Source organism: Galendromus occidentalis, unplaced genomic scaffold (genome assembly GCF_000255335.2).
Source record: "Galendromus occidentalis unplaced genomic scaffold, Mocc_1.1 scf7180000075380, whole genome shotgun sequence".
NCBI lineage: Eukaryota > Metazoa > Arthropoda > Arachnida > Mesostigmata > Phytoseiidae > Galendromus > Galendromus occidentalis.
Window position 1 is genome coordinate 32,911 of NW_003803370.1, and position 13,778 is coordinate 46,688.

At 52.8% G+C, this 13,778-nt stretch overlaps 1 protein-coding gene across 1 annotated transcript; it reads left to right on the forward strand.

Annotated features, from left to right (window-relative positions):
- The first annotated feature begins 8,785 nt into the window (after positions 1 to 8,785).
- Positions 8,786 to 11,932, forward strand: LOC100899383 (TIP41-like protein). The gene is given in 5 exon segments (XM_029110756.1): positions 8,786 to 9,228; positions 10,693 to 10,817; positions 10,820 to 10,983; positions 11,256 to 11,549; positions 11,665 to 11,932. Coding segments are annotated over 5 exon segments (846 nt in total). The 5' UTR covers positions 8,786 to 9,067; the 3' UTR covers positions 11,767 to 11,932.
- Positions 11,933 to 13,778: the final 1,846 nt, after the last annotated feature.

Genomic DNA, 13,778 nt, shown 5'->3' on the forward strand with positions numbered 1-13,778 from the left:
GAACCGTGGCACAAAAATTCAGAACGAGGGGGACCGAGCCGAAGCAGTGCCCGCGGTAGACAAAAGTCAGCTCTATGTCAGCTCTCTCGGCTGCAGGCAATAATGCTGCTCGACCATCAACCTCCTGGCTCGAAGCTCGTCGTCCTTATTGCTCATGACTTGAATATCCAGAATGAAGTTCCTCAGAGGAGATGCTCCCATGATGAGCGTCACAGTCAGAGCAGACCCAGCGTCAACCTCAAGACTGGGACTCGGGTCTAGCCGGGACTCCCGGCTTCTCTACGCTCCTGACGGAGGAAAGTCGACCCTTGCTCGTGAGGATGTTCTCACAGGAAATCACTCAGATGAGACTGCCTTCGGATTGGGCCGCATCGACATGAAACCGAAAGAATCTACATGACGAAGCCTGACGGTTGCAAGATCATATGTGAGTCACGAACTCCGATTCATGACCACTGAGAATGTCTGCGGATCCAGGGCATGGCATTCCGACCTGCAGGCATTGGCCGATTCCCATTGCGCTATGAACCGCAGTCGATCCTCCCTAGGAGATCCATCGAAAATCTCTCAAACCAGACGGCATCGCGATTCTCCTTCTGATGAGAGACTGGACCATGAGCTCTTCCAATGCCTGAACTTCGGAGATTGGATCGGCTGAGCTCATCTGAAAAAACATAGTCCGCCGCGGAAAAGGGAAGAAGATCAACCTCCCTCCCCTCCTCCGCATTTTTACTAAAATCGCCCTCGAAATCGGCCCCGTTATCGCGACTGACCAAGAAGTAAAGCTCAATGGGGTGCTTCTCGACAAGGGTTGCAGTTCGGAGGAGAGGGGCTCGACAGAGCTTGCTGGGGTGGGTTTTTCACGCTCGAGTGTTAAGACCGAGAATCCGGCTAAATCAATGGAGCTTCGAGGGTCTCGCTGAGAGTTTCCGAAAGGGCAGGGCGTTCATGAGGCCGAGAATCTCGAGAAACTTCACAGGTTTTTACTTCTCTCATGAAACGCTGCGATCGCGTATCCTTTCTCAGGCTCTGCTGCTCCTATGGTATCCCCCATGGCTTGATCGGACCTCTATCCGTGCCGACACGTCTATACTGAAAAGTATGTCGAACATAAATACAGATTCCGAGGCGGATCGGACTCGCTGAGGCTGAGAACTATAGAGCATCAATTCTCCCTCTCTAGCGGCCTCCTCCAGATGAGTGGCGCTAGGCACGAATCGTCGCATCCCCTATCTAATGCTGCGTTCTTCAATGAGGAGCTCTCGGCTACCTCATGAGGAAAATTCGGAAACCGAGTTCCGAGGCCGGATCCTCGAGACTGGGATCAGATTCAGTTTCATCCGCACTGACTCCTTTCCCTTCAGGATATTCTCCTTGATGTTCCCCTTGACGATGAGAGCAACCCAATTTAGCAAGCCCGAAGACCACTCTTCCGCGAAGGAGTGTTGTCAGACTCTCTGGACGCTTGGCTTGCGCTCCGGAGAGACGCTGGGCTCGAGAGGCTTCTAGATCGTCGACAAAATCTTCGATTTTCAGGCAAGCTCCTGTGAGTGCTCCGCTCGGCTTCGCTCGCAGGTTCATGAAGTTCGCCGAAGAGCCCCAGAGCATCAGTCACAGCTTCATACCATTCCGGAAACTACGGCACACATGATGGTATTCCAGGAGAGACTCATTCAAAGAGGGGATATCACATCAATGGGAATCCTTCCCGATAGTTTTTTTAAGAATCGTCGGCTCATTTCGTCGAGTGCACTTTATTTCACGACGGAGGTCGCTGCGGAATGTCCGCGGTAGATAGAACGGCTGAGCAGTACGCCACGATCGACTTCGGTCCGTGAAGTCGAATCCATAAGATACAATTTCCGACTGTTGGGAATAGCTTTCGAAAACCTCGGCAGAAAGAGCAATATTTCGGCGGGGAAGGCCTTTCTCGTGAGACAGCGCGAGCATGAGGGATGCTCTCGCGTCGACTCTCAATCCATCCGAATTCACGGCAATCGAAGCAAGCCTCGTTTCACGGGTTTACGACTCAAATCGTTATTTCGAAGGCGCGGAATTGGAAGACCAACTGATGATTTCGATCGCGTCGTTTCGCGGAAATCAGGCACGGCGGCCTAGACCGGCTTTCTTCTCACGATGTAGATCGAAGCGATCTGACTGAGAAGCGGCAGACTGCATCAGAGGTTCTGTGGGGCGATCACTAACGTAACCTTCTGATCGGTGATCCGTGCGTTAAGATCAGTTGCGCAAGGCGTCGCTGGAGGAGAAGAAAGAAGAGACACTCTTGGGGAAAGAACGAAAAACAGCGTAACACGTGATTCGGCCAAAAAATCCCGTTGAATGAGCTCATACGAAGAGACCGCGCCACCGAGGCGCTCGTGGAAGAGATGTGTCAAAGAGCCTTCGTTCCGTGTTTGAGCTTTCGGGTGGGGCTGGAGTTGAGTGCAGAGCTCTTCGAGGAAAGGTCTACTTCGACTTCCATTCTCGGCTGCTCGGAGAGAGAGAGACACGAAGTAGAAAAGGCGAAAACCCTTCTTCGCTCACCACAGGTTAGATTTAGCTCACTACGATATCTCGAAAGATGCCGCATTTCCTCCAGGGGTTCACCTGAATTGTGCGTCGAGTCTCCGAAAGTTCGTCTTGGAGCTCGTCTTTGATCTAGACCTCGCGGATCTGTTTCGTTCGATCACGATCTTTCTCCTCTTTCGTTTCGAGTATTCGCTCCAAATGTGTCAGAAGTTGAGATTCGGAAAATGCGGTTCGGATTCGGAGTTCCAAGGTTCTCCGAAGCCAATGAAAAATATTTCCCGGATAAATCCGGAGACCTATATACTCTATCCATCGACATGAATCTTTCCCTTCAGTCGGAGTCCGACTGTCAGACAATAATGCCATTATCGAGCCCACGGGCATTCGAGACTCCTGCCGAGGCTTCATTCCGTTCTGGAAAGCTCTGACGGAAAATCACATTCCGCGGCTACGGAATTCTGGTGCGGTGAATTTTTGGGCTCGGAATCTCAGACAGAGGCGAGGTGTAGTTAGCATCATCAAAGGCGTCGTAGCGCGAAGGTATTTGAAATCAGATGAAATTCCGCGCGCGCTCGGCGGATAGCTATGTCGGTTCGTCGAGCGAGCGGGCGGTCGCTCGGACGATCGGTTGCTAGCTACCTCGCTTGCTCGCTCAGCTTCGTTTCTTGGCGAGGTTCGTGATGAGGTCCTAGTGGTGGTGGCCTCTCTTTCGTTCTGGATGTTTTCTGTGGGGTGTTTTCTTCTTCTCGTAGATCCGCTCTTCTCTCAGCGCCGAAAATAGTTTCGCCTTCACCAGCGAGTTTTCTGCTGTCCGAAGTGTTCGGCCAACGTCGTCTTCTGGTTTCAGCCTCTCTCTCTCACTCGCTAGCTAGCTTACTTCAGTGAGTCAGTGGTTGTTCCATAAGTAGAAGAACGCAGAAGTTTGGTGAGGGAAGTGAAGTCAGAATCGCGAGCTATGCAGCTGCTGGAAGGGGCCCACTCTCGCTTCTTCGTCTTCGTTTTTTCGTCTTTCTGGTCTGAGAAGCTACGAACAGCTCAGAGAGGTTTCTGAAGTTCCGACTGAATATTTTTTTTCTCCTGGACCCTCCGATTCGGAGGCGAAAAAAGTTGGCGATTCGCTGAATTCTTTTCGGTTTCGAGTGGGTCCAGCGATGACTTTCATCGAGCGCATGTTGGAGGAAACCTCAACCCAAGCCACTTCGGAATGTGGGTCACTCCGTATACAGAGAACCTTGCTGCCGCCGACCGTCGTATCAAAATGAAATTTACCCGTCATCACATTCCCCTCATTCGAAGCCAAATGAGATCGACCCTATTAACCTATGACGACACTGTCTTGGAAGTCTGCGAAGAGCAGTTCATGCGCGAGAGATTGAGCTTCTCGTAGGATTCGGGAAACATTGATCAGCGACAGACTCAAGAAACTAATGCCGGACCGTCAAGTTCTTCCCCCGAGAGGAACGAACTTGAAATATTCTACGGCGGGGAGGTCAATAGAATTCCGCTCTATTCCGAGTGGAGCCGACGATTGGTGTCCTAGAGTATCCTCCCAAACGACAGTTTTTCTGGGGGCAGTCTTATCATGAGACACAAACCATATTTTTCGATGGCTCAGCTCGACGACCCGAATGGTATGATGGGCAGGGGTGGTCGCCGGCGGGGGAGGGGGGGGGGCTATGGCCCCCTTCCGGATGATCCCTCCGCAACGCTGTGGTGCAAGAGCGGAGCGCCATATTGCACTCCAGCCCTATGCGAAGACCCGATCCGGCATCCCTGAAAAAGATCCTGCGTATGCCAGGGTGGACGAAGGGTGGATGGAATTCTGCGAATAGCTTGGAATGTTTGCTTCAGCCCAATGCTCGAGAACATTTGCTGAGAATAGCCGTGCTGAACACAATCAATCATTGCCCAAACTGCTAGAATGATCGAAAAATCTGGAGGTATAGGAGGTCCGGTTCCGATGCCTCAACCCCCAACAGCTCAGAATGATGTGCTGACGACCATGAGGTTTCACCCAGCCTTTCGAAATCCATCAGTCATTGGCTGCGAATCAACATCTGTCGATCGATTCTAGTTCTACAGCCTGGAAGTACAGCTGGAGATCTCCGGACGAGTGTATCGAGCAAGATGTCACAAGCTCAGGTCCGGATTGCGCGAGAGTCTCGATCTAGTTTCCGAATTCTTCTTGAGCTCATCGTTACGGCGGAGATCGGGATTGTGGTCGGGTCCACATCGGGGGCGGATCAGGGGGAGGGGGTGGAGCAATGTGGGGAATTACGAGAAGGCGGCCCGTTCATTCGTTTCCAGACTGGCTATTGATAGATCTCATGGTCTCTCTCGACTCTTGGGCGAATACATTATATATATTCGCTCCGGAGTATGACGCGAGACCGAGTTTCTCCATGCAAAAAGAGGCAATCGTTTAATTGAGACTCCTTCCGTCACAAGAGTTTCCGAAACTATATTAGAGGGTCGCAAGCTTCGCTTAGCGGCAAAACGCGACTGTGCTGCCTCTCAGAATGCGAGTATAGTTATTCCTAAAGGTCTTGAGAGATACTTTATGCATTCTCCCGGTATCGGAGAGCGTGAGGGATGTCGCCAGTTCAGTGGACTCGACGATTTGAACACCGGTTCCTGCCAAACATTGAGGACAGTTGAGATATTCGCAGCTACTGTCCGTCATAAGGATTTGCAAGATGAGTTTCCGAGAAGGAAGCTGATGTTTATGTCTCGCCTAGCTCAGGTATCGAAACAGGTCCTCCTTACTTCCCGTCGCGCATTCGATTGATAGTAACGTGGAAGGAGGGGTTTCAGTTGGGGAAGAACCAGGTTGGAAGGTTCCTGCATCTTGAATCCCCAAGTATCCCGACAGAATCGGCATCGATGGCTTCTGATCATGCTACTGGGCAGCCTGGGTACCTTGTGACGAGACCCTTTCGGTGCTTCTCCGGAATCTCTCTCCGCGATCCCCTGCGGACCCCATCGCGCTGCAGCGAGCGCGAACGAATCGTATGCATACCGGGTCCGGATACGGTCGGGATGCCGTCCTCGGAACTAGAGTGTGGACCCCGTCGGATAAGAGAGGAGCTTCACTGACGCAGTGAACCCGGCAGACTCACTCTTATACATATCTACATGCTCATTGGCTATTCTCCCTCGGAGCGGCGAGGCGCCGATCAGGCCCTTGGTCCATATAGTGCAATGCGATGAGGCCGAAAGATAGAGTACGAGCCTTCAAGAACAGAGCAGTCTTCAGCGGGTGAATTCGGCTGCAGAACCGGCTGACAGAGGGGTCTAAGGAATCGGTCGGAACGTGCAGGAAGCTCTGGAAACTTTGCTCTGGATCTCCAACGTCGTCGGAGCCTTGAAACCTTGAAAGGCGACGAGTTTTTTCGATCACAGATCCGCAGTGGCATTCGTGGCTGCATAAACCGTTCCCCGATGTCAGAAAAGCATCGGTCAGGGAACTTCTCGGAAAAACTCTGATTTAAAAAAAAAGCCGATATCGGTCCGAGGAATAATTTCGGAAGTACTTTTTCAATTCCCGAATGACCTCGAATGCTCGAAACCAGCATCCCGGAGCCTGCCACGCTGGAATTTCGATCTCTAGAATAGAATTTCGATGATTTCCCAACGATTAGACCCGAGGGCTCTTCGTTCATCGATATTATTTGATGGACAGTCTCTTCCGCAGAGGTTGGCGTCGGAACCCTGAAGGAGGCGATAGGCTCCTCCCCAGAACGGGCTCTCGAAAAATAGCTCTATCGCCGGGAATATCGGCGAAGCTCTCCCCATTGACATGGATACCGGCGGATGCTCCTGAGCAGCTCGAGTTCCGAAGGGAGAGGAGGCGACACGCTCGGCACGGTATACATGCTCCGGATCCCAAATGACATGCAGGAATGGTGTATGTATGTGCTTCGAGCATTCATTCATGTGCTTACTAGATGGAGCTATTCATGAAGCATGGGATGTCGACGAAGATGATTTTCCATGCATTCTGCCGGTGCCCGCTCTCTCCTTGATTTCGAATAATCACACGATTTTGACGTCCATTCTGCTCATTGTCAAGTCTCACCGCCCTCTGTGACGAGTGAGAAAGGTTTCCTCTCGGCAGGTAGAATCATAACGAATGGGTGAGATTTTCGGAGAGTTCTGGCCTGAGCAGCGCTCCATCCTCGCTCTCGTGGGATTCATCGATTCGCCGTGTATATCGTCTCTCATGCTCCGGTGTCCCAACACACATACATATATCGTAGACGGCTAGCGAGAGCTAACTCAGCGAAGTGAACTTCGGAAGCGTGACATCGCTTGGCTAACCAAACTCGATTCGGGGACGGACGGTTCGGAGGGCAGATAGCTTGCTCCGCGCACAAAGCGACTCGAATGCGAGGCTGCACGGGTACTAAGCCGAGCGTATTCCTTCTCCCCTTCTTCGACGCGTTGTGTCCGGGATCTCAGCGGATACGATGGTCCGCGGTGAATGTTCCCGTGGAAAAAGGGAGCTTCAGACTTCAGTGCACTCTTTCCGATGTTGGATTTTGTCCTGCTCTGATGTCTGGAGTAGTGGCTCCCAAAATTCCCTTCTCGTTGAACCTTGCTTGGCCCTCTCTCCATAGGTAGAACCCCTATAGCTCTCTCTTATTCAAATGATATGTGCAGAGCCCCAGAACGATTTCCTGCTGGACGGAATTCATTGTGAAGACACACGGGCCTAGCGGGATGAAAAAGCTATGCAGGAAAAATAACGGAATAGCAAGGTATAAACCACGATTGGGGCCGAAATCAAGTCATATAATCGATGCGACCCACGAAAATCCGAGCAAGGGACCCTGCAGGATTGTCGATGGAAGCCCCTCCGGGAACCTCTGGCCCAGAGTCACGACTACGACAAAAATGAACAGCGTAACTTCCTTGGTCACTGAACCCCGACTCCGACTATCACCCCAATCCTCTCCGAACCCAGCAGAGGGCGCGTGTTGGAGAATTCCGAACTAAAGTAATTCTTCTCGTTTGGCCGCTGTGGCCTCCTTTTTCCATCCACCCCTAACTCCATGCACTCCTCCTCTCCCGGGCTCTCACTACCCCATCTCGGAGAAGACGATGACTCCAGGGTCCCCCGCTATCCGAGTCATAAACCCTTGTACTCCACCCCCGACCCCTCGCCGCCGCCGCGGCTGCCGCCGTCGTCATCGCCGGAGTCTCGGGCCCACACCCCGATGGTTGCTCATTCCCCTCAGGCTTTCCAGCTCCACCCAAAGATGGATGTTCCTACGGAGCCAGTCAGCTTGCGCGAAAGAGAACGCTGCCTCCCTCACAAGAAGTAGAATCATCGGCGTACCCCGATGCGGCTTGCCTCTTGTCGTGGTGCTGTTCTCCAGTTTGACTAGGTGCCTCCTCTTCTCGGTCGCGTCGCTGCCGGACCAACTTTCCTTCCCCAACCTTTTTCTCCGGGGTTTTTCTGCCCTAGATATCTGCGGCGAAACCATCGTCTACGTCTTTGCCGCGACGACGAACGCTGCCAGCGCTACAATTTCGGCTGTGACCGCCGCTTAGGCCGTCGTCGTCGTCGTCTAGGTGTTCGAGGCCACCGCCAGCGCTAACGCCGCTGCGGCTGTCTGGATGGCGCCCCACGCCTACGGGAGAGGTTGGAGCGAGGAGTGAATAGGAGCCGCCGCCGCCGCCGCCGCCGCTGCACCAACAGCAATCGCAGTCGCCGCGGCGGCGGCGGCAAGTGCAGGCCCCCCCATTCCAGCCAGTCAGCTAGATAGCAGCCGAATCGGACGAACGCGCGGACGGACGGACTGACGGATAGAAAGACAGACAGACAGACGGACGGACGGACAACAGTAACAGCGGCTTCCATCCATAGAGTCAGTACCTAGCTGCCGGCCGCCGCCGCCGCCGCTGCCACTGAAGCTCTCACGACCGATTTCGTAACTGTGAGTGGAGCCGCTATATTCGCATGGCGCTGTACTCGGGGATCTCCTCGGCGCGGTGATAGTGGTGGTTGTTGGTCGTCGTCGTCGGTCGGTCGCCTTGAAAACAAGATGGCGGCCCGTTCGAGGCGTCCACTCATTTCACTAGCTGCTTTCTGCAGCCGCGGCTTCCTTCCACCCAGCGCGGCGAGCGCACACCCATGCGCACACATCCACGCACTCGCACACGCACACAATACGAACGAAAGGCAAGCAGGCTGCCGCCGTAGCCGCCGCCGCTACCGCCGCCGCAGCTATCCAACCAAGCAGCCATCGAGCAGAACACGGGTGGAAGGAAGGAAAGCTGGTAGGCAGGCAGGCAGGCAGGCAGACAAGCAGTCAGTCCGTCGATCCAGGAGTGAGTGAGCGAGTGAGGCAGTCAGCCAGTCAGACTACTCTCCCATCATCACAACAGTGGATATCTTTCTGTACGTTTTCGGTTTATCGTGTCGGAAGTGTTGTTGTGACTAGTGCTCGGAGATACGACTCTTGGATACTGCTGCACGTGAAGCCGTTCAACTCGCTCCCGATATATAGGCCTGGACGGAAACGGCGACGAAATGATCGGTAGGCGCCAGGAGCACCACCACCTGGATCGGTGGCGCTTTACGGCAGAATCAGGACCGATCCTACACTCGAAGTGCAAGACGCGCGATCAGTGCGTCGCGATTCGCGAGTCTCCGAACGGCATCGATGAGACAAAGTTGTGCATACTATGCAGGTCAGTCTTTGGGCATGGAAGTTAGTTCAGCGTTAGTCGAGGAACTTGGAGCAGGCGTGAGGTGTCACAGCCGCACGCGGTCTCGAATCTCGACGATTCGGCGTGCGTCTCTGTCGTCCGTCTGACGGCGTTCCGGGGCCTGTTGTCTCGGATGATTTCGTCGATCGCTGGAAGTTCCTCGAGGACGGTGGGGGAGCACCCCAACGGCGACCGATGCGCTCGAAGTCGCTCGTATCGAGTTTCAGACCTGAAGCCATGAAACGAATGCTTTCGGAAAGCTCGGCGCTTTCCTCTCCGATCTTCTCCAGAGAACCGTTGCTCTTTGGAAGTGGAAGTGCGCGGATCCTTCCGGCGCCAGCGTTCTTATTGGCCGAGTGTGGCAGCGCTGTCAATGGCGAAGCTTGTGCTCGGCGAGTGTTTCTCTTTGGAATTCCCCCGCGGCTTCGTCGTGCCTTGGAACCTGGTTTCGTTCGTGCGTTCCTTTTGACACAGAAACCGAATGCGGTTCGCTGAAAGTGAAAGGCACTGTGTGTCTGAGTTTGTGCCTCCCGTGGTTGATCGGATGGATTGGACGGACGACATGGACAGATGGCAGCTGGATTGGCGGAGCAGAAAAAGTCAGACGCTAGCCGGGGGCCCCACGAGTCGCAGACGGAGAACCTGGAAGGCGTCGTATGAGCCAGTCAGCCAGCATCCCTACCGCCACAATAACGTTCTCTCTTCCTACGTAGCCGAGTGACGGCGTTGCGCTAGTCAGAAGATTCAAGTTTGAGACTTTCGGCGATTCTCCGGTTCGGCGATACTACTGTTCGCTCCTTTTGTTCTCCATTGCCTCCGTTCGTTTGTTGACGCGCATCCGGATGGTTTCCATCACTACATCCTGAAATGTTTGTCGTGCGTTCCCAATCCCTCGAGAGGGGCGACGCTGTCGACTTCTTATGTTTTCCCCGTTCCAAGTTCTCTGGAGATGCTCCCGGCGCCCCGAGAGAAACTGGGGATACCGTCACATCCCCTTTGCTCGATCGATTTCGGACCCGCTTCGGAAATCCATCTCCCGATCGATCTGACAGCTCAGGATTAGAAATGATCCATCGAACAGTGATGATGATGCGAGATGTCCATCAATTATTGAGGAGCTCAAAATGTTCGAATCCAGATCGGAACTTGAAATGAAGCTCCGGACGATGAAAACCACTCGTGACCGGGATCGGGGTGCTTCGGCCTTCGGAGAAGCCAGCTTCCGAGACCTCCGGAGTTTTGGATTCTCGGGATGTCGCTCGCTTGTTTTCGTTGGCGAGGATCACTTGAGAGATCAGAAGTGAGAGGGATTTCGCCGAGAAAACCGAATGCGCATCTCTTTCAACATGATGTCGTTGAGCGGAAAACTCGTCGGAAGGACCCGTTATGGAGAAATGGCGCTCCCATCAAGTGAATAACTCTTCTTTTTGTCCTCACCCGTCATAGGTACATCTATACCCTCCAACTGCCGTCTCACCCCGATATGACGTTCGCATGGAACTGTTTACGGATAGAGCACGCAAATGGCTTCGGCGTCGATTTCAACCCATTGGACGCCCTGAAGCTGGTCACGGAAAAAATTACGTCCCCAAAGTCGCGATCGCTGATGCGTGGCGAGAGGCTCGTGAGGGTCTGGATTTGCCCGAGGTGAAAACGCCGGAGAGTCACAAGTTCGATTGGACTTTCACTACAAGTTATAAAGGAACCTTATTCGGCAAGGAGGGAGCTCAATTGAAGGTGAGTGCAGAACATCAGAGATTTCCAAGCTGGCCAAGGAGGCGATCTAGGGACTCATGAAATATATCCTGTCTCTCCTCGAATGGCTTTGAGATTATGTCGAGAGGAGGCTTTTCCAGCTGCTTAGCCGAGCGGTTTCCTCCTCGCGAGCTTCGGGAGAAACCCCCCACCCTCCTTCGTGTTGTGTGTAGCCGGGCGTCTACCGGAAATACTCTATCCCAGTAGGAGGATGCTCGGAGCTCTCAGCTTATATGGGTCCCGTCATTCCACAGGAAACCGAAACCACTGAGCGAATAGACCTGAGAAAGCTCACATCGGAGGAGCCGATTCTCTTCTACCAGGATATTTGTTTATTCGAGGATGAATTGTCAGACCACGGAGTCGCGAAACTCACTGTCAAAGTTCGCGTTATGAGGAATAATTTTTTCCTTCTTCTCCGGTTCTTTCTGAGAGTCGACAAGGTACTGATCCGGATGAACGACACGAGGATCTACTGGGAGACGGGACAATCGTACCTCCTACGTGAATACTGCGAGAGAGAGCTCAAAGATACGAAGAATCTCGATGTGAGTTTTCTCACAGCTTCCAGGGCGCTCTCCCCCCGGCCCGCCGGTAACTTCGGAGCTTCCGAAGCTTTTGACGAGGATTGGTCTAATAAACGCTTTCTCCGTAATTTTGCAGCTTCCAACGGCTGTCATCACTGATCCTGTAGCCTTGAGTAAACACCTGCCCGTGATCTCGGAACAATTCCATAGACTAGAAATTCCTGAACTGAACCAGTGAGAAACACCCATCAAGCAAGCGGTCGAAGACAGGTCTGGTGTCGATATGCTTCGCCAGCCCTACGACGGAGGAGTGTGATCCCTGATGTGATTTCATACTGTTGATTAACTTATGCAAGAGTTATCCCATATATATCATTATGCAATACACGATATGGAGTTGAGGATTATTTCTGAATATTTACTTCGTACCGGAGTTTGCGCCGTGGATACGTGAGTGAGTTAGCTCAACTAGGGTACGAATCTGTTGGTGAGCGAGGAAGGAAGAGAGGAGTTTGTCTGAAAACTAATCGCAGATAGTGTCACTGATACTAACCGACATTTCTCTCTTATAGGACGACGTTAGGACATAGCTGTGTGAATGCTTGTGTGCGCTACTGTCTCTGAAAAATTGTGAAATGTTACTTAGCCTTCCTGCCTGACTAATAAAGCGTCTAGGTCCTCAATCTCTTTCTTGTAGAGAATGGTCTCAGGATGTCACGATCGAAGACAAAAACCTGATGAGCTCGGAAGAGAATCATAGCACCCTGCATCCCTTTCGTAAATCTATTGGCAGTAGGTATGAGCAGAAATTACTCGAAACGTCGATGGGAATAATCATTCGCTTCTGCTCTTTGCAGGTTCCAACGGAATGGTCAGTTCGGCATCCACAGTCGCTTGCTCTACCCCTTCTCCTTCGCAGTCATCGCTGGCGCTCGTGGTGACACCTCCTCCGTCAGGTCTGGTGGGAACCCCCCAGGCGCTTGGAATCCCTGCGGGCAATAACGCCTTGCAGTTACGTCCTTCAGAGGCGTGCATCCCTTGCGAGATTTGCGGCCGTAGGTTCCGGAGTGTTGCCGATGTCCGTTCTCACATAGCCGCCATACATCTCAAGAACTCTGAGGATCCTGAGCGGAGATTTCAATGCGAGTTCTGTCCATTTCGCGCGTACACCAAAACGTCGATACGTCAGCACATGTTCTTGCACACCGGTGAGGTGCCCTACAAATGTGATCTGTGCAGCTACGGAGCCAGACAGAAGTTCCATTTAGACAGGTCAGTACTCCGACAGGCTGCTCTCATGAACTCGTTCTCGTTCCACCCTTTCCCGCTGCATTCCCGTTCCGTGTCTCATTCTTCGAGGCTAAGAACCAAGAACGTTCCCCCTTGCAGACATCGACAAAAGGTGCACGGGATGGCTCCCACGCCGAAACGAGGTCGCTTCCCCGGACGACCCTCGAGCGAATTGTCAATCCTACCCGTAGGACCTAGCGCATCTCCTCCTGACAACGGATCAGGCGGCCATAACGGACATTCGAGCGATCCCGAAATGCCTGTATTCCCACCAGTGTTCCCTTCGATGCTCGATCAAATTAGACTCGATCCGACGGCTATGAACCTTGCATCCAACCTGTTCAAGTTGATTTCCTCGAACGGAGGAAGCAGCAGTGCTGGTGGCAACGGGTCTTCGGCTTCGACAGGATCAGATCACAGTTCGCAAAACAACGACCTCTGAACGACGGGCGACGGACTACGCCAGCAAACGGAACCCCATGTGAAGGATTAGGTATTTAGCGACCGTAGACGAGGTAGTCGACATTGACGAGCTAGTGTCCCAGTGATCCAGATACCTACTCCCGGTATTACCGAGTCCTTCCATGTCGAGTTAGTAGGAGACCGAGGGGAGTCGACGATTACGGGATGAGCGTGGACGGAAGAAACATAAGGTTGATGATTGACAGGAGGGTCACGCGACCCTCCGAATCTTCATAGTGTTGTGCGATACGCGGCCACTACAGCTGGAGAACGACTACATCGAACATTCCAAGAAAACATTCCAAACAGATAGTTTACATAACATTCCAGACTCAGTTTACAGAGTCAAAAAAGTTTAGCAAACAGTCTGACTGTATGGCTTTCGAAGCTCCTCTCTGGAAGCTACGGTGAAGAACGAGTCAAAAACCCATACTTACAGAAACAAAAACACGCATGCATACAGATGATGAATAATCTCGTACGGCTCTTCCACTGTGG